Raw genomic sequence first — 21,784 nt, 5'->3', positions numbered from 1 at the left:
TTTAAAAATCATGGCAAGCATTTGGGAATCAAAGATGACGATTTATAATATTAAGAAATATCAATATATCTATTATAAGTATTTTTCCAAAAAACAAATTAAATTGATTTTAAAAAATAACTTCATATTACGAATATAACAGTAGTTTACAGAATACATAACAGTAGTTTAAAAAGAAAATAACTCGAATGATGCTTTATGTACTTTTGCAAAAAATCAGTAATCGACGATAAAAAGAAATCATGAATTATAATTTACGTGAAAAATATCAATTTGAAAAAATAAAATTCTTATATCTTACGAAATGAATCTTGTGAAAAGAATAAATCCTATGACTATATAAATAATAAACAAATATAGATTTATATATAATTTTTCATAAAACGTATAATACTGATTAATAAAAAAGTGGTTCATGAGATGTCTCAGTTTGCAGTCGTTTCGATCCCTTTTCGCTCGTCAATCCGGACCATCGATTGCGTTGAAATTACGTAGTCCGCAATCGGTCTTTTGTCCTTTGACTTCCAAGTAGTCGCGCGAACAACACGCGCCTCAAAGAGTTACGAAGCGGGTCGGCAATCAAAGAGTTCATTTGCGACTTGCCGCGAGACTGTTATTTCTCGCAAATAAAAGAAAGTGGGAGGGGAGAAATGAAAGAAGCGAGAGACAAGACGATTTGAAAGTTTGTTGTTGGAAAAGTTTGATGGTTCGATGGTTTTATCAATTTTTATAATAATTGTGGAGAATCATAAAGTATCTGAATATTTTTTACTTCAATAATAGATACAGAGTTATTTTTATTTTTATTTCTCGAAATTGGCCAAACTAGATTTTGCAAGGGATTCAATAGTTTGATAATACTAACAATCGTAATAAAGAATTAAATAGAGCTTTGAAATATTTTTATAATTGAAATTAAATAATAAATTTTAATTTAAAGAGTTATTTGCGAAATCTGAATGCTCTTTTCTATTTCATTGACATTTATCGTTTTTTACTCTCACTAAGCAAAAGTATACTAAAAATGCGATCCTCAAATATTTGTTCTTGTCTATAATAAAAGTTGAATGATTACTTCCAGATCTTGTAGAATAATAAAGTTGAAATTTAATTTATGACAACTAAAATTGATCTTCCTCTTTATTTCAGATTTTCTATCTTTAAATATTTTTAAATTGTAACAAAATATAATATATGATCTTAAGAAAAATCTCTACAGAGTTTTAGTGCACTAATTGATCCCCATATAGAACTTATTCATTGTATTTGATTATTTCTTCTAAATGTATACTCAAGAATCATCCCATTAAATTCAAATAAAATGAAATTAAATCTAAATAATGTCGATTGAACTAACAAATAATGCAATACCACTTAAATTTTTTCAAATATTCTCGAATCCTCTTCGTTTTTCATTAGTAAATGAAATTAGCTGTAATCATGAATATATATACTCTATTATAATTATATCCAATAATTTCTTGCGCCTATTATTTGATCATTTATAAGTTTCATGCAACGTAAGATATAGATCAAATCTATAGCGATCAAATACACGATTTCTCTTCTTTATATTTATATTTCATTATTTTATATTTCACCGGTTCGTCTCAACGGTCCTCGGCTTTTTCCCGCCTGCACAGTCTCCACGCTTGCATCGATTTACAAGATGGAGTACGGTGTAGTGACGACCAGGTAACGTTGGGCCAAGTGATGTTTGCAGCGGCACGATACTTCGCAGTTCGTGTTACTGGGTAACGAGTAAGAAGTATCGGCGCTAAATATTCATGTCGGATTATGAATGAGAGGCCCACACGTGTGCACCACTCTAAACTCTGCCTCGTACTACCTGCCACGCCATCTACGTACATATTTCCCCACCAACGCGACGATAGGTTAAAAGTGGCCGAACAGGTATTAATACGATTTTCTCGTAAGTAAGCTTCGAATTCGGATCGAACAATTCATTGATCCTGATCCTATTTTTGCATTCCTCCGTGTATTTTCGTTACGTTTTCAGGGACGCGGAGTGAACGATACGAATCGGACGGTGCGAAGCGTACGAACAAGGATGCAAATAGGCAAAGTTGCGAGAAGAGAGAGGCAAGCGAGCAAGCGTTAAGCGGCCTACACACTGCTAAGACATTGTTGCAATACACGTATTGACCTCTTGGTGTCACGATGGAAGTGTGTGTTGATTGGTACGCGGATGTATCAAGCAACAATTTGTGTTGATACAGGAATTAGTATTCCATAGGAGTCGATACATGTATTATGACATGTTTAGATAGGCTTTATCGAATGATTTTATTATTATTGTTTATTTATATTCAGAAAACGTTTTAATGATATGGATGTTAATTTATTGTACGTTGGATATAAGCGGGTATATTCACTAATATTCACGTTTAAATTAGTTTAGTTTAGATAGGGTATCGTGTCATCTCTTTTGATGTATCGACAAAAATTTGACAGTTGTGTACCTTTGAATCATATTTTGATGGACAATGATGCATTACGAACATTGTCAACATTTCTGTCCACAGATATGTATTTTGATACACAACGACGACACGTTGTAAATAGAGATTCGGATAAGATAAGTATCACTTTAGATGTAGTTCAAGTATTTTAAAATAATTATTTTTTGAACTAGATAATTTAAAATAATCTTTTAAGATTTTAAGAATATTAAAGAAGATATCATAGGTTAGCATTTAAAGTGAATATGTTAAAGAATAGTCACTTTTTAAGGTATTTTATTTTTAAGCATCCTAGAAAGATACTTATCTTTATTAACGTGTCTTTAGGCAGATACTTTAAGAAGATTCACTTTTTAAGGTACTTTTAGATAGGGCCCATTCTTTAAGATGCCTTTACTAAAATAATAGAAGACCATTAAAGTATTTATAAGTACTTATTTTTACTTAAAATATTTAGACAGATACTTGAAAGGATTTTAAAATACTTTTAAAAAATCTCATTTTTAAAATGAGAATATTTTTAGAGAAATAAATATTTTGAAAGAGGCTATTTTTTTTTTATCTTCATAAAACTGTGCCGATAGAATATAAAATAAAGAACAATAAAATATTTATTCCATATCATTAGCACGCATTCAATCAAATGTTAGATCCATCTTTTCAGCTTGTGAGCCATTTTATTCGGAAAAGAAGCGAATAAGAATCGAGCGATACACCATTTTAAGTTAAATCTCTTTAGCCAATTTTTTGAAAAATTTCTTGAAGTTTCGAAGAATTTCTTCAAAATTAATTTTAGAAATAATACTGTCAGCTAGAATTATATAAGAGAAAATATGTAAAATATAAAATAAATATTTAAAGAATAAGAAAGAATCAAGATGATTAAAGAAACATATTCCGAATTTAATATATCGTATTTAATTGCAAATAATAATAATAATAATAAATATACTACATGTTAAAAAATTATCATCGAGTTGCTTATTTTTCACAATTTCTCTTAAAACACTTTTGCGATTTTAAATTTATACGTATAAAAATTCAATCTACATCTCTTAAATTTAAATCCCGAATTTGTATCAATATCATTGAATCAAAATCACGGGATCTGAACATTCGACCATCCGAGAAATATGAATCAACCAGAAACACTTCTGGGCGAAAATAGAAACGGAGTGTCCCTGAAGCATTTCCGGAAAGCCTCTATCCGACGAGCAAGGCATTTTCCAATCGATAGCGTAACAAAAACAACTTCGAACTCGGCCTAACGATCGGTGACGCTTAATTAATCTCCGGCAAACGTTTCCCACCCCCACCTCCACCCTTCCCCCTGTATAACGAGTTTCCCCACCGCGTTCGAGGTTCATTCATCGAATAAGAGAAAAAAAAGGAGGAGGAGGAGAAAGAAAAAGAAAAGAAGAAAAGAAGAAAAGAGCGGTGCAGCTGGTAAACGGGTGGAAATCAATGTCGGCGCCCTATTGATCGCGGGGGTGGTTCGATCGTTGCTCGGTCATTGGAATTCGCCTCCTTCGTGACTTCCATGACACCCATCGTGCGCCGACCTAGATCGCGGCACGACGTTTCGCGTAGACGAACCCTATACCCTCTCCGCGAAACTTCTCGTCGGCCGGAAGGAAGGAAGTGGAATAGCATGTGGCAGCATTGCGGTGTAACGGCATTGATCTCACTTTCTCTTTCTCCCTCTTTCTCCCTCGTTCGGAAGGAGCTGAATGGCGAGATTACGCCACCTGCGTAATCTTCGCCCACTTCTCTCTTTCGTCCTCCGTCCATTCTTTTTCTTTTCCTTTTTTTAACGATGCTTCGCTTCGATGTGGATTTAAACTCCACCAAAAAATTGTCACTATTTTTGTCACAATTGCCATTCTTTTTCATCCAATTTCGTATATTATGATACGTTATTATTGTATTATAATGGTGGTTCGCATTTTGGGGTTCAAGGGATTAAAACCCGGCCAATTTGCAAGGGAGGGGTCGTATTCACGTTGGAATTTCGTCCCAGTGTGAGATGAATAGAAAGATAAAGCGAATTGAATTAGGATCTATTAGGATTATGCAAATATTTCTGAAATTAAATTAGTAAAATTATTGATATTGGAGAAGGAGTAATAAAGTCGTTTTATAAAAGAACGTAAATGCAATTTCTTTCTTAGTTATTATTATAAAAAGGAATTTTTAACATGTCAGATGTCTGTAAACGCGATTAGAGATAGATTTATTTCATTCTATCTTATTTAATTTTAATGATTGACGTTTCAATGTTTACAACTTGGCATTAAAATTACTAAAACAAATTGGTGTCGCAATTAAATGTGTTAACTTTTATTACAGAAACATAATTGCATATCCTTAAATAAATAAATAAATAAAAAGCCATTGAATATCATCTTCTAAATTAATAAATAAACGAATTACAAGTTTAAAAAATTTATCCTATCCCGTGAAATTCGATTACCATCCCTGCCTCCCTTCTCTCTCTCTCTCTCTCTGTTTTTCTTCCCTGTAGGTACAATTATCCTCGTTCCCCTTCGAGGCGTTTACCCTTATTCTCTCAAACCCCTATTCACACACACCGCAACTTGTACCGTCTTCCCAGTTACGTTTCCAATGTTTTATCAGTCGCGCGCAAACCCCCTGCCCCCCTCCCCATTTTCTCTTTCTACGTGACCTGGCTAACGCTCTTCTTCCACTCTGCTCCTCTTTCTTTATTTCCTTTCTTTCGCTTTATGCAAATCCCTCCTGGCAATCCCCCTCTACATTGCCTCACCTCCCCTCTCCTCCTTTCTATCTCATCCCCCTCTCTTCCGCCCCTTGTCCCGTGCGTGTTTCTTCCGCTATAATTCAAGTCTTCTCTTCCCCCTCCCTCTCGCACCTGTACGAGACGCCCCCTCTACGCCGCTCGCGCTTTCTCTCTCTCGCTCGCTCTGCCGCCTTGTAACCTTTCCTTGTCTCTCCCCACTCCCGCCCAGTCCAACACGAGGTTGGATCCGCTCTTCGTCGCACTAACCGCACGCAATCAATACATCCCTCTCTCCGCCGTTCCTTCCATAAGAGACCACCGAGCCATTCCCCGCCGAGAGCTACTCTTGATCCTGGCTCTCCATCGAGAATTCTCCCTCCAATTTTTTCCTCTTTTTCTTCCTTCTCTCTCTCGTTCTTGCTCGAGACGTTTGTTTTCGATCTCGTTTTTTTTTTTTGCTTATCGTGATTTTTTTTTTCCTTTTATTAATTCTCTCTTTCTCGTTTGGGCCGTTTCGTTTTCCACTACACTCGGCTACATCAGCTGATCCAGCACTCTAGTGGGAAAACGCCGCGCCCTAGCACCATAACGTACAAGGTCAGTATATCTTGGAGAAGAGGCGGAGTATGGATAGGGTTGTACTACTCGCTCGGAGTATTATCGCGTGGATGGTGTTGTTACAAGCATTTCACATTTTCTTCTCCTCTCTTTTTCTTTCTTCGTATCATCGGCAATTTAATTCGTTAAATAAAAGTATGGTATCTTTGATTGTAGTATAGGTAGTTAGATCGACGAATTTTTTATTTAAAATAACTTAAATATTTTTGTTTTCAATAAGTAAAACGATAGTGTCAAGATGAAGATTAAAAAATACGTTTAAGAATGTTTAAGAGGAATGAAAAAAAAATTAGAAAGAAATTTTAATATTCTCCTTCCATTCTATAGTATAGTAAATAAATATTTTCTCTTTTCTTAATTTTCAAAATCTTGTATCTCGTTAAAATTTATCACCTATAAAAAATATTATCGAATAATCATTTCTTATAAACGTCACCGAATTATCGTATATAATTTTCGATTTAATCTCCCAACAAATAAGATCGAGATGTAACAAAATAAGTTAAGAGCCAAGATGAAGTAACTCGACGTGAAAATCTTGCGGATATGATACGGATATGAACACGCAAGAAAGAAGAACTCTTTTCACGAATGAATATCTTCCGAAAGAACTAATGGACTAATAGTTTACTTCAAAACTTTCACGAGACTAAAAATCTTTAACAAGATCCGATCGCTCCCAGGCTTCTTTCTCAATTTTGATAAACCGTAATTCTTCGACTCTTCTATCCATTCTACCAATTTTGCATAGACTCTGAAGTATCGCGAAAACTTCTCGATAATCGAAATGTTTCGCGGGACGAGGGAGAAGTGGAGAGACGGAGAAACACCCCTGTTACAAATTGGCAAAGTTTCGTTTGAAATTCGGCTCGGCCACTTCCGTCCATCCCGCCTTCTTTCTTTATCGAGATTGGAGACGTAGACGCGGATCTTACTACTTACTTGCGCCGCGGCTGACGCGCCTTCCGTAGGTCTGTACTACTTCAATTCGATTTGTCACACGCACATAATTTTTCTTGACGTTTGATTAAATTTTTAACGATCGTGGGAAGAATTTATGATTTTTATTGATAAAATTTTTCAAAGATCTCGAAAAGAATCTTTTTCTTTTCTTTTTTTATCAATTATTAGTAATGGCGAAAAAATTTAACGTTCGATTACTTAAATTCCTCCAAAATCGAATTTTTGAGGAATTGTTGTGGAAAAAAGTTTCTTTCGTTAATTATTAATTGGAAGAAATTTTTTTGCGATGATCTGGTAAAAATTTAACACCTGAATGTGTAATGTTTTTAAAATTGAATTTTTTAGAGAGTGTAGAAAAAATTCTTTTTTTTTTTTTTTTTGCGTGATGTACTACTAAAATTTGACTCCTATTTTACGCAGAAAAAATATATCGAGCATGAAAGCGTTAATTCAATCTCTAAATGTTTTTTCCAATAATAGTTTATGTGGAATCGAATGGAAATCAAATGTGGTATAAAAGTAAAAAAAAATTTTCCAATTTAACTCGAAAATATGAAATAAAATATCTTAATTCAATTTAGTTTGATTCATTATATATTTATTATATCCTGAAAATATCATTCTTGGCAATATATGTGGCAGTTTGACGAATTAGAAAAAGCAATTATACTATAATAATTAAAAAAACGTGGAAAAGATATAGTCGATATGATCGTGGAGTAAAAATTCCCTTTCACGTGAAAAGAAGCGTTGAATAAAAAATCAGGATTAAAAGCGTCTCATCGTCTTCGTATTATTAAGACAATATGATCTCTGACTCGTGAGAGTTCTTGGACTCTTTTTTTTTTCTATTATTCTCACAAAATACTCAGAATTTAACCCTTTTTTTTAACTCTCCGGCAACACTTGGATTAAACGACGACAATATTTATTTATATTTGATTTTTTTTAGAATATCGCTCCATAAGTAAGTTCTTTATAATCTTAATAATATATCGTTAAATACAAAATATTATTTTCAAAGTTTTTGAATTTTGTAAACATGAAATGAGTTAATGAAATAAGTTCAAGTTAAGATGAGTTTGATTTTTCGTCACTGAATGACGAAATTACTTCTATTCATAAAGAAATTAACGATAGAGAAAACCTTGATGAACATGGAAATGAAATAAGAGGTATATGAAGGCGAAAAATAAGAATAACAGATGAATGCGAAAGATATCGCGAATCATTGAATTTTTTTTAAACTATTTCTTACTATGAATTTATTAATGAAATAGTGCACAAAACGAATAATTATGCAATAAAAAAATTAGAAGGAAAAGTATTATTGCTCTACTTGCCCTGGCAAACTGGGGTACATCTTGGTAATTGCTTCATAAAATATCGCACAAAACAACAATATAGACTTTGATATTCAATAATTTTTTTTTCTTTGCATGTAAAGATATATCAAATATTGAAATATAAAAGTTTTATATTTAATTTGTGTATGAGATTAGTCGTAAGAAATTCCATCGAACGCACCGAACACACTGAACGTGCAGATTCGAGTCGTTTGGAGTTGTTGGAACGAGTTTAAACAATACGACCTTCTCAATTATTTCTGATTTGACGTTTCATGTTTTATTACATATTTGTGACAAAGAGAGACATTTTTTTTGAAAAATTTTATTAAATTGGCTATATTTCCTTGTTTTTGTCAGTAGATGGCGTTAATAATGTTTTATACTTTTCAATTAATTTTTTTAAAGTTAAAATTTTTGATGTTATTTGAGAGTTAATCTATGCTTGAATAATAGTATTGATACAGTGAAATATTTGATACAGAAGGTAAATTAATTTATTTGCAATTAAATGATTTCACGAGATAAATTATTTAATTATTTTCGATTGAAATAATTGATTTACGATTATTATCATTTAATAATTATTCCTTATTATAGGAAATCTTTTCAAATAAATTGCTCGATACTTCGATTTTACCTTTCCAAATATTTATCTTGCTTGCAAATTTTACCAATCGATAAACATAGGACACATTACTTATCGAATAATAAATTAAAACAATTTTTCTAAAACAAATTTCAAAACGTAAATGTTATCATTTTTGATGATAAAATACGAATTTTAAAACTAATTAAACTCGACCAATATCATATTTACAAAGCGCATAAAATTGCACAAAACAAACACAAAAATTGAACAAGACTTATTTACTTCAATCAATTGATTCACGAAGCAAAACAAAGACAGAATTAGATAACAAAAACAGACTCGTTCTATTTCACTTACGACTTAATAAATCAACATTTTTATCAAATCATTTTTATCTGTTTTGACGGAACGAATGTATCAACATACTCATTTATCGCATAATTTAACTTTATAATCATTTACGTTTAATAAATTCATAAAATAAAATTAAAAGAAAAGAAGCGTTTGTTTTAACCGTCCAATTTCGAAACGTCAAACTCGCATCGCGTGCACCGCGGCGATCAATCGAATCTCTGGTAAACCGAAGCAAACTAATTCACAGTTCTGTTTCTGAAACAGATGTTCTACTTGGGATAAATTACGCGTTAACCGGGAATAAATTAATTAACGTTTCGCGTTTACAGAAATCAACGCATGGATGCATGAATTCGGTATTTCTGACTAGTTGTATCCGATGATTTGTTTCGACGAAAGAAGGAAGAAAGGAGGGTGAAAAGGAGGCATTGTTCCACATACGGTTTACAATTACCACGACAGGATTCAACATCTCCTCTCGTCTCTCGCTTTCGAGGATCTTTTCTAAGGAAAGTACAATAAGAGAGGTGACACGAACTTCTTGTTTTAATCCTCCAATTCCCCGAGGCGCTATATTATTTAGGTTTGGTGAAGTTTGATGTTTAGAGAATCTATGGGATGTTGATACATTCGTGGAGGATAATTTTTGAAGGAAATAAATTAATAAATTGGTAAATAAATTTTAACCAAGATTTTTATAGACCTGTTTTCCCGACTATCACAACCTAATTTTTCGTAAGTGTTTTGTATATCTTCAAATTTTAACAATTATATGAAAATTGTTACGAGACGTTCATATTTTATTATAATTAATTATGTAATTATTTTTATATTATTATATTGATAATTCTCTTCAATGTTTCTACGATTTCGAATGTATATTTCTTTAATTATGATTAATTAACAACTTGTTTACAATTACATTAATTATATCAAGAAGAAAGAAATTTCAATCAACAGGATTTCAACTTCGCATCTTCTATTTTTCATTTATTTTAGATCTCTCGAAATATCGCTACAAGGAAGGCAACGGAGAGACTACGTAAACTTCCTATTTTAATTACTTCTTGCTTAAATATGTTTTAACGCTAATTATCCGGGAGTTTATTAATTATCTTAACTTTATTGCTCCCTCGTGCAAAAATGAAGAGTCGAACGAGACTTTTAGCAGGTTCGAGAGTGGAAAAATGCGATAATTTTAATAATATCTGTTTAGCCATGAAAAGTGAAAATATCCAGTTTGGACTCGCAGATCGAAATTTAAACCTCGAAGATTTCAAATGATTTCTTGAGCGAGGATTCGTAAAAAAAAAGCAAAAGATATTAAGAAAAAAATATTAAAGAAGATACTAATTGAAGAAGGTATATTTTTGCTCGATAATTAATAATTATTGATTCGATAAGTCTTCCTTTTTGACGAATTTTTCAAATTTGAAACTCTCTTTAATTTAAACAGAAAAGAAAAAAAAAAAAAATAATTAAACATACAATTAAAAATATCATTTTTTTACGTAAAAGAAAGATAAGATCCGGATGTATATTATTATACAAAACAATCCAAAATCTATAATAAATCATTTGTAATTACAATGAAAAAAATTTATGTACAAAAATATCGATTCTGATTTATTTTTTACAGTGTCTAAATAATAAATAAATGTCATTATCTACTGATTAATTATATCAAAATTATTTTTGATAAATTTTTCAAATTTGAAATTCGCTGTAATTTAAATAGAAAAGCAAAAAAAAAAGAAAAATAGTAATAATTATAAATAATATATAGTAAAAAATAGTAAATAATAATAATAATAGTAAATAATTAAACTTACAATTAAAAATGCCATTTTCTTTTCTCTTACGTAAAAGAAAGATAAAGTTCGGATGTATATTATTGTAAAATAATCCAAAATCTATAATAAATTATTTGTAATTACAACAACGAAAAAAATTTATGTACAAAAATATCGATTGTGATTTATTTTTTACAATATCTACATAATAAATAAATAATTGGTTACTATCTATCTACTGAATTAAATCAACTATCTACTTAATTAAATCAAAATCATTTTTGATAAATTTGTCAAATTTGAAATTCTTTATAATTTTTAAACAGAATTGTAAAAAAGAAAAAGAATAGTAAATAATTGAACATACAATTAAAAATGCCATTTTCTTTTTTCTTATGTAAAAGAAAGATGAAATGCGAATATATATTATTGTAAAATAATCCAAAATCTATAATAAATCATTTATAATTACAACGAAAAAAATTTATATATAAAAATATCGATTGTGATTTATTTTTTACAATATCTACATAATAAATAAATAATTGGTGTCATTATCTACTGATTAATTAAATCAAAATCTATTTATTTCATACAATTGTAAAAATTGTATACTATAAAAATGAAATATAGAACCCGATAAGAAAATCCTTTATTGACAAATAAAGTCTTTATAATTATTCCAATAAACTTAATATTTATATCTTCACACTATCGTCACGATATTTCATTAAATGATAAAAACGAATCAATTACTTGTGATTATATCGCTGCATATTTGAAAAATAATGCGAATTTCTATTTAAGCTACAAACATCCACAAATTTACGTACGATACTTCTCGCTCGTAATACATCCATTTTCCAGATTAATTTCAGATATTAAAGCGAAAAGAGAAAAATATTAACGTCGAAAGACCAATTCCCATCGAGCATCTCTTCATCCTTTTCGAATTTCGAAAAAGAGAAATCGTGTTCCACTTGTAAAAAAAAAAAAAAAAAAAAAAAGAAGAGAGAAGTGGAAATGGATTAATTGTTGGACAGAGGAGAGAATCGAAGAGGAAGTTGGGGAAACTTGGGAATCGGCGACAAAGAGGACGAGTTTTCCAATAAAGCCCTCTCCCCTCCTCGGTGAAAGTTCGAAGCCGGATCGATTGATCGTTTTCTTACCATTCGCGATTCCGCGAAATTGCAAGACAAGAAAGTTAAGACAAGCCAATAAATATCGGTGTATGTGGGCCACCGAAATACATATAATCCGCAACGCGACGTGGAGCTAAGCCAACGACGCATCCGCAGCCTGGCCGCCCTATTTCAAATTATTTGGAAGTTTCGATTCGACGAAAATTCGATTCTTTGCCGAATAATTCGGCCAATTCGACGACTTTCCAATTGTCCTCGCCACGCTATAATAATCGTTAAATGCACGATTATCGTTTACGTACGTGTCGAAAAATTCTCATTCACTTGGGATTCACTTGTTATTTGAAATGGAGATAATTACGTAAAAAAAGAGTAACAAATGCATGGTATAAAGTAAGAGATGTTATTTATTCGTAACGTATGGATGTTTGTAAATATAAATTATAAAATGTTACTCATTTTCTGTACATGGAGAAAAAAATAAGGATTTCGTTCCAGATTGAAATAGAAGATAACAAGTATTTAAAAATTTAAATGTTAAAAAATAATCTTGAGTAAATGAATTATTATCCAAATAAAAACGTTATAAATAAATAAACCAATAACGTTTAAAATGGAATAATGCAGGAGATAAAAATTTTATCAATTGCACAATTTACTAAAATTTTATCTCAGATGTAATATCTTGGCTTATGAAACATATCCCTTCCAAAACAATTCGTTCTGATTTAGACGTTCTATTTTCCTCCCTGCATTCAACGATTTTATTAATGGCTTCAATTGTGCAAACTGTCGGGATTATTCGAAAACTTAGTCATGATATTTGAAATCGATCGAATGGGAATTTGAAGAATGGATTTTATAGATATTACAAATAATATTCAATATTATACTCTTACATTAAATGTAATATAAATGCATATTATTTAATTATTCACTCATCTTTGATCTCACCAGTGATCTTCGTTCAGAGAAAATATGAACCCTTGGAGTTTAAAATATAATAACAAAAAGTGTAAGCCAAAAAATTATCTCGTTTTGCGATCAAAGTTTATTTGGAAAATCAAATATGAATTATTTTTGAACAAAGTATCGAGTGATTTTAATCGAGCATCTTATATTTATAGAAATTTACATTAATGTAAATCAAATTACGATTGAAAGAGACAGGCTAACGAGATAAACGAGACAAGGGAAATATGGAAATGATAATATTGGTCAGAATTTACCATCTGAACACGTAATCTTTTTCGAATCTAATTTCCTCGAGGGCGAAATGAAAAACAGAAACATAGACTTTTTTTAAAATAAATTATCCTACATACGAGATACAATGATAAAGGAAAAATAATCCATATTTATTTGTGCCAAAATGCACGAATTCCAATTCAAAATTTTTTAATTTCTCAACTTGAATCTTATCAACTTGTATTTTTTCTAATTCGCAACATCAATTTATCCTGCGACCATAAGAAAAGAAAAATCCGTTTAAATCGTAAGAGTATTCGGAAGATGTATCCTCTTTCGCAAAAATTTATAAAAATACGAGTCAAAATCGAAACGAAACGAAAGATATAGATTCAGTCAAAATTTGATAATTGGAACGAATAAAGTTACTTTAGAAACCCGAATATTCAAGCTTATTTTATAATAAGCAATTACTTTAATTCGAGATTTTTAACTGATTAAAACTTTTTCAAATGCTCATTGAGGGATGGATCCAGGATCTCGAGGGAGCGAAAAAGTTTATGCTATATGCTGTTCTGTACACCAGGGAAGGTGGAGAGCGTTGGAAACGAGGTATTAAACTCATCTTGACAAAGCGTCACTATCAAGGGGACCTCGTGTCAAAGAAGACAATGGGAGGCGTACCGGTGGGTACTCTTACTGATTGATCTTACCAAGTGCTTTCCTCCTTTCGCCACGAGAACGCCCGCAAGATCCACATTCGGAGCAACAAGAGATTAAACGAGTCGAGATATCGAGGTGCAACCTGTTAAAAAAACCCTCCCCCCTCGGGAACTCGATTCTTTATTGGCCCACCGTTTCTCCACCTGTCCCTCGTTGTTGGAATTCGTTTCTAATACTTTTTTGTAGAGGAACGCTCGAAGAAAAGGAAATATTACCTACAGAAATAATTTTGTACGTATTCTAGCAATAACATGAATTTTTAATATAATATAAGTTAAGCATTGACCAATTTATATTCGTAAGAATGTTTTCAAATTTGTATTATTTGATGTATTATTTTATACATTTTATCAGGAAAAAGTGTCTCATGAATGTTAATGAATTTCTGAATTGATTTAACAAAAAATCATCAGAGAGAATTAAATTAACCTCTATATTTAATTATTAAGAGTGTACATTGTATATTGAATGTAACAATAACAATAATTAGTAAAGGTAAAAGTACAGAAAATAAGATTCATACGATTATTATATTACATAATCAGCATTAAATTTTTTGGATTTTATTTGGATTCAATTACTCGAATCTATTGGTCATTTGATTATCGTTATAACTACTCGAGCACAATAATTATTCGACATTAGTGTATACAATTACCACGTTATTTGAATTACTCAATAATCAATACTCAATACTCAAAGAAAATTCTTCGATATTTTCCAAGCTCTCAAACTTTTCAAAGGAGAAAATAATCCATCACGACATGAACTTTCTACTCTTTGCCTAGATCTTCCACCATTTGTTCCTCGAATTAACGTTGGAATAACACGTATATGGAAACCTTCCAGAGAGAGAGAGAGAGAGAGAATTGGAAATCTATTATTGGCCGCGTCTCGCAAATTACATTTGTCGATAATCATGCGTTAGCCCGCGAATTGACTTTTGCCAATGCATTCGGCGTTTCCTATTGCCTCTCGGGCAACTGGCCTCCGTTCATACATTCGTAATATCTGCGGAGAGCATCTCTATTATTGGCTATCCCGAACATGCCTGATTGGGATATATTGCTTTCAAAATACGCCCCTACGATATCTCATTTAAGAAACTCTTTCTCGAAAAAAAAAATTGAAGAGATTAATTTTTCCACTCGCTCGAAGGGATTGGAATTTTGTTAATTTTTAGTCGAGATCATGCTTCAATTGGTAATTTCGTTCTCGTTACAAGTTGTTCTTTGAAATTATTTTCAAGTTCGAGTTACTCTTTAATAATTAATTACTCGCTCGTTTCTTCATTTAAAATGCAAACGAAAGCGAAACGAAATATTTAAAGTGGCATTAATGGAAATAAATAAAAAATTATAGGAAAATATGAAAGAAGTAAATGAACATACGAATGTATAATGCGTGTATATATATATATTTCTTTGCTGTCACGAATCTCTTATTCTCAGGGAGAAATTTTCATGATAATTTTATACGCGAATTCCAGGATTCTTTCCAGGAGCGTAAATAGTCGTGAATCTAATCGGCGGAGTGTTTCATCTGTTACGAGATATTCCCTCGAACGAATGTTGCGAGATCTGGGAGTCTAAGAATAAACTCACATTGTATCTCGTCAAACAACGTTCCATCAAGGACGGAACATTCGTCGAATCGTGATCATCAGAAAGCAAGGCGAATCAGAGACCGTTGTCGAATCTCGAAACTCATTTCATCGCTTTTTATAACTTTTTTCTTTATTGATTTATTATGATCTTTAGATATATCTTTAGATAAGTAAATAAGTAATTTTACACGAAAAATTCGGACTAGATTTGTTTAAAAACACTTGACGAAATTGGCAATTATAGAATAGAGATGAATACTGTTCAACTTTAGTGGAATCTCAATTTTTAAAATTGAAGACAAATTTTGATTTTTGAATCAGCAGGATTAAATATCGAATGTCCATCATTTTTAAGGAAAAATATATCTATCCGCACCTTTTCTTTGTTTTTTTTTTTTTTTTATTACATTTAGTGTAAAAGTTTCGTAAATTTTTCTTACAACTCAAACTTGTTCGTAATTCAAAAAGTTTAGGAACACAATGCATGTGTGTGGGTCAAACTTCCCTTTTAAAACTCTTCCCTCTAAAAAATACTTTACGACCCGTGGATTGAAAACCAATAATTTTTGATGTTCCATAAAATTGTTCAAGAAATTTAAGGATCGCTACATTTTACGTTCGACGATTCCAAAAAAAGAACAAAACATTTGAATTGAAAACCACTGTTATCTCGATTGATTTTTAACATTCGATATCGCCTTATTTTTTTCAAAAACTATTGCGTTCTATTCTTTTCAACGGTGAATTTTTAATTCTAACCGAAGTTCCCGAGGCTAAATTTTACGAGTTTCATCCCTTTAAAAACTCTTCATTGCCTCGGTGATTCCGACGTTCCATTTTTATTTTAAAAAATTTAAGAATCATTCTATCTCCAACAATGAATTTTTAACTCCTCTCTCTTCCTTCTCCCCAATTCCATCCTTTAAAAAAACACTTTGCAAACACTGATTCGAAGAAATACAAAAAAAAACCTACATCCTTTTAAAAAATCTTATTCTCACAATCAAAATCTCTCTTTCTTTTAAACCTCGACGATACCGTTTTACAAAAGAAATTTCCTAATCCACCCAAATCTTAACCTCACATTCGAAAAAGTACGTGCCATTGCAACTCTCTCCCCTCTCAGCCACCCTTTCCCATCAATCCAAGCGCCTCCTCAACCAACCCTCATACGTAAACCTGCCAAAGCAATCCACGCATAATTACCCCGATACAGGGATCGCATCGGATACAGCAACCAAGCGCATAATGCACACATGATTGGTGGAAATGCGGATCGTAAAGGACACGCGGCAATCGAGGGGAAATATAGAGACCCATTGCAGGGAGGGGAAGAGGAGAGGTGCTCTCGATGATGCTCTTACGTGAATCCTGACCGTTACGTAAAGGAAATAAGGTTATGGATTCAGAGGCAGAGAGAGGGAGGGGGAGAGAGGGGGAGGGGGTATGGTGTGTGCGTCATGTCGGATCCATTCACCGGCTTCGAGTGAAGATGGGGCGAATCGGGTCGTGGGCATGGTTATCTAGGTCAGCTTCCCTGCCTCCATGGCCTCGATGGGAGTGGTTAACTCTGGTTACCACCGTGAATGTAGCGCGGCAGGCATCAATGAAACGTCCAGAATGACCCTGATCCGACGAATTGCCAGTAACAAGCACCGCAACGAGTCGATACGCCTTTGCGATCTCCCACCTGGCAGGCGTAGTCGGCCCATCCACGATGGATGTATATGAGTACATGTACATCCCGAGCGAGGGTATATTTCGTTTTCTCTCTCCCTGGCATTTGTCTATTTCTAGTTGTTTTCTTTCCGGGGACGAGAGAGAAAGATTGGATAGTAGCCATTGAGAGTTGATAAAATATGAAGAGAAAAGTAATTTTTCTCTAAACTGTTGAAAAGTGCGAATGCGATGCATACGTTTCCTTTAGGTTTTGAATATTTCATTGTAATCGAAGTCGTGCAATTCGTAAGATTCACAAAGTTCTTCTATATATTCGTAACAACAGGAATTTTAACAGATTTTAAAAGGAATCGAGATTACGATCAATTTAGAAGAAACGAGGAATAAAAACTGTCTCCATCGCTGTCTAGCTTCGTCCAACTCAAATTGCTTGATAATTAAACGTCAATCAACGTTGATGTAACAAATATTTTTTTCGAAAAGATACGATTTGAACATTTCTGAGTCGCCATAAAGTTTCCATTCTGAATACTGCGATCTGTCCGCAGGCACCGTCCATCAGCAGAGGGACAATGTCACACGAAACGTGACGTCCAATATGATTGTGCGGGCACATCTAACTTCATATAGACAAAATTCAAGCTAATACCTGTTCGCGGCGTGCGTTTTATCCCCCATTGTCTCCAAACTGTCTGCCGACACGAATGATATCTCGCGATAAAACTGATTTCCAAGTAGCCCAGCAAGCATTATTACTCACAAAAATGTGGCAAATAATTGGTGAATAATTAATAAGACAATTAACATTACGTTATCGATACTTGTCAAACTTAAATCGACATTTTTTAAATACTTTTGTATTCAGCATCTAGAATCCTAGAATCCTCTGAACTATATATATATACAGTCATCCACTCAACGTATCGTACAAACCACAAACGTCAATGGAACACCGGTTTGCATCTCCTAAATTTCGCCTTCCTAAACATCCAACAAACCGTAGATTCGATTTGTCAGACGCAGCCAACCAGAATTTCCAAGTTCTTTCTTGAAAGCGGAATTGGAAAAGTTCTTTCTAGCGAAGAATCAGGAGAGAGAGAGAGAGAGAGATAACGCAGTAATCACAAGCGGCACGTTCATTTCGCGACGTGCATCGAATTACTGACCCTTCCCACGGGAACTCTATCCGCGTCCTCTATCAGCTTTAACGAGCTTATAAAGTAACAGTCCCATTTCTCACGGATCCATAAACGGAAATTCCGGTGAAACGGCCAATCCTCCGTTCCCACGTTTAGGGAAATGAAATGGCTAAGAAGGAGAAGAGAATACGAAAAACACGAGGAAATAACGATACCGCGCCGCGCACAAGTGGCGTGCACTCGAGCGTTGAACACGGCTCGAACGAGACGATAATTCAGAGGCGTGAGTCGATCCTCGATTCGAGAATCTCTCAGCCGATTACATTGAGTGCAGGTGGCGTTGTGTGTACAAGAAACTGCATTATCCAATTATCGGGTTACTTAGGTGTTAACCTAGTGACCCAACAATTTCAATAGATTAAGATCAGGTGGTGACTATCATTGACGCGTAGGATTGACGAATAAATCGGATAGTCAATCTTCGAATAATAAGAACATTTCGAAGAAAGTTTCACTTGGAAGAAAGTGGAACGATGTTAATTATTGGACGTTGAGCCAATAAGGGAAGCCAGAGCTAACTCGAAGTAACTAGCCTCCTCTAGTTATTCCACGTTGAAGTTTTGTTGAAAGTTACTTTATCTTGCGTCGCTAATTACATTTGTTACGAGATTTGGTAATAATAAAGTTGGTAAAATTTGCCAATTGTTCGCGGTGAGATATCGTTATATAAGTCGTTATTGAACATTACGGTGGACGAGGTATTCTTGATATGATATGATTTGACACATATTTAAAACCTCTTTAAATGGCATTAAGAACATTAAGACAACTGTGAAGGTTGTTAAACCATAAAACCATTTCCAAAATTATTTTGAAGAGTAGACAAAACTCTAGTATAGATACAGACATTTGGAAATAAAGTAGAAAGAGAGTAGTAGCATTTTAAAACTAATAAGCAAAGGAAAATTTTCTGGATAATTATTCGAGTTAAAAGAGAGAAATTTTTACTAATAATACTCTATATTTGAATAAATGAATAAATTTCGTCACTTTAATCGAATAATGGCACACCGAGATTTTTACCGAACCAACATGACTGGAATTTTTTTATTCAATTTCTTAAAATTAACATTTTTTATATTTACACTTTGAAAAAAATTTCATCGATATATTTTTAAATATTTATCTCCAAGACATAACAGAAGACAATATGAATATCCTATTGAGACTCAGGTGTGCCATTACAAGCTCAAGGAGAATGAAAAACTCGTGGGCATGCAGAACTACGGTGGAACGAAAAAAATCAAAATTGTATGATTATTTTCTAGATTTTTCTAAATCATAGTAAAAAAAACTTGCCTTTGATTCTAAGGAAAAGATCTTTCGAGCTTCGTAATTTTATTTCTTGAACGAATAATCTTATCTGCAAGCTTACTCGCCAAAATTATAAATTACCGAAAAGGCAAATCTCCTTCACCTTTTCATACAAATTTTCTCCCTGCATCTTTCGTTCCGCCCTAATGCAGATGTTTCCATCACGCGTGAAAAGTTAAATTAAAAATTTACCAAGTAGCACGGTGTTACGCAACACAGAGTCAACAATCAACGTGCTTACGGAAAACGGCAACACCTTCCAAAAGTATTCCTCGAATCCTTTGTCGAAGCATCGGCTCGAGCCGATCACGGTGCAGAGATAGACCGAGTCGTCCCACAAGTTCTTTTTCTTGTCGCGTAACACCGTTCTCTCTATTCCTCTCGTGTCCCCTCGTGTTTATCAAAAGCCACGTTTATCCGCGTTTTAGCTCACTGAAAGCGTTGTGTATCCGGCACGAGGCTGCTTCGTATATTATAACGCACGATATCACACGAGCACCAGTTTCGCCGGTTCTATCTACTTCCTTTCTCACCCCATCTTACTCCGACCAGGCAACACCACATCCGTCAGCAAATCCACATGGTCCTTTCTGACAGCATTTTAAATCGGTCGGCCGAGTAATCGAGTGGACCACGTCGTGGGCTCGTGTATATTTGCCGACGAGCCGAGCCGAGCCGAGCCGAGCCAAGCCGATTCGCAGCCGTGGATGCCAATCGTGCCAATCGTGGGCCAAAAGAGGCTAACCATCCGAGTGTCGGAGTGCCACACGATTTCAATTCATTTGGCGTAAACAAACCAGCGCAACCTGCATAGCCCTCGGAGCTGGGCCTCGAGGAGAAACTTTCCCTCCCAACCCGGCCAATGGTAATGCCACGGAGGATTATCAGATGGCGCCAGCAACCGGGATCCTCGCTACTTTTATCGACTTCATTGCGTCAAGCGGTGGAGGCCGACTGTGTCGACCTGTGCCCCGTGTAATGGCACACAAACGTCGAGCGTCAGCGTTTCTCAACACGGAAATCGCTATAAAATTTCACAATTGTATAGCTTGAGACTCTTGAGAGAGCATTTGGTCAACTCGTCCTCGAAGCGAAGAATAGTTTTGGCTATAGATACGAGAGGTCGCGCGTGTGTATACGTATGTGCTGGAAGATTGAGAGCCGCTGTTCTTATAGATGGTGGGTGCCACACGCGAGCAGGCATGTGCGGAGACCCGAAAAATATTTCGACGTGCTCCCCTGCCAAACGGGTCGGCGAGTCATCGAGGTCGATTTTCGCGAAGCCGGAAACCGTTCCAGGGTCAAGTTAAAACACAAGAAAATAGAGTGGTGTATTGCGCCTAATGGATCGATTGCGATTCGAACCGAAATGAACCTTCCATTTATCATGCGGACACAAATGAATAAATGTTTCGGTGTATTTAAAAGAACACGAGACTTTTCAATTTTATATTCATAGAACGATTCATAAAATTTTCATACTTGATATTTTTATGTATTTAGAACGATGAAGAAAAAGAAGCAGAGAATTAATCGTATAAATTTTAATTATTCAAAATTACAAGCGGTTTTATCGTTTTTATACAGCAAGTAAAAATTCAGGATTTCGCAAATTACGAGTAATTTAAAGACGACCATGCCTGTTTCGTGACTCGCCCCGCTTGTAAATCCAATTAACGGGCTAACGAAAGTAGAACCGGGACGTTTTTGACCGTGCAAGCTGATCTAGCATGTTGGCGCGGCATAACGGCGCAGTCTATCCAATTCTGAAATTATGCCAATCGAAAATTGTCTCCAAACTTCTGTCACGGGGAAAAAAATTGCATCGAACCTAGTTAACGAACTGATAACTGAGGACTGACTCTCCCAGAGGCGAGGTGAATTAAACCGAAAGTTAGGCTAAAACGATCCAACCTATATAAACTCGGGAAAAAAATGTCTAAACTTAACTTCCATTCAATTAATACACTTGATCTACAATATCGTATTTTATATCAACCAAGCATAATCTATATTATTTTGAAT

At 33.9% G+C, this 21,784-nt stretch overlaps 1 protein-coding gene across 15 annotated transcripts in view; it reads right to left on the bottom strand.

The window, feature by feature from the left end:
- The window catches only part of LOC107997163 (potassium voltage-gated channel protein Shaker), a 302,685-nt gene that overhangs the window by 71,393 nt on the left and 209,508 nt on the right, over window positions 1–21,784 (bottom strand). The window contains exon 1 of one of the 15 annotated variants that reach the window (XM_062081444.1): window positions 8,166–8,415. The exons of 13 other annotated variants lie outside the window; for them this stretch is intronic. In XM_062081444.1, coding sequence (XP_061937428.1) covers window positions 8,166–8,185 — 20 coding nt within the window. In that variant the 5' untranslated portion in view covers window positions 8,186–8,415. Of the gene's footprint in view, window positions 1–8,165; window positions 8,416–21,784 lie in introns of those variants that run through there. One more of the 15 variants, XM_062081435.1, reaches the window with a different exon arrangement.

This window comes from Apis cerana, linkage group LG11 (genome assembly GCF_029169275.1).
Source record: "Apis cerana isolate GH-2021 linkage group LG11, AcerK_1.0, whole genome shotgun sequence".
NCBI classification, from domain to species: Eukaryota; Metazoa; Arthropoda; class Insecta; order Hymenoptera; family Apidae; genus Apis; species Apis cerana.
Note: the sequence above shows the minus strand (reverse complement) of the source record. Positions and strands in the feature narration are given on the sequence as shown.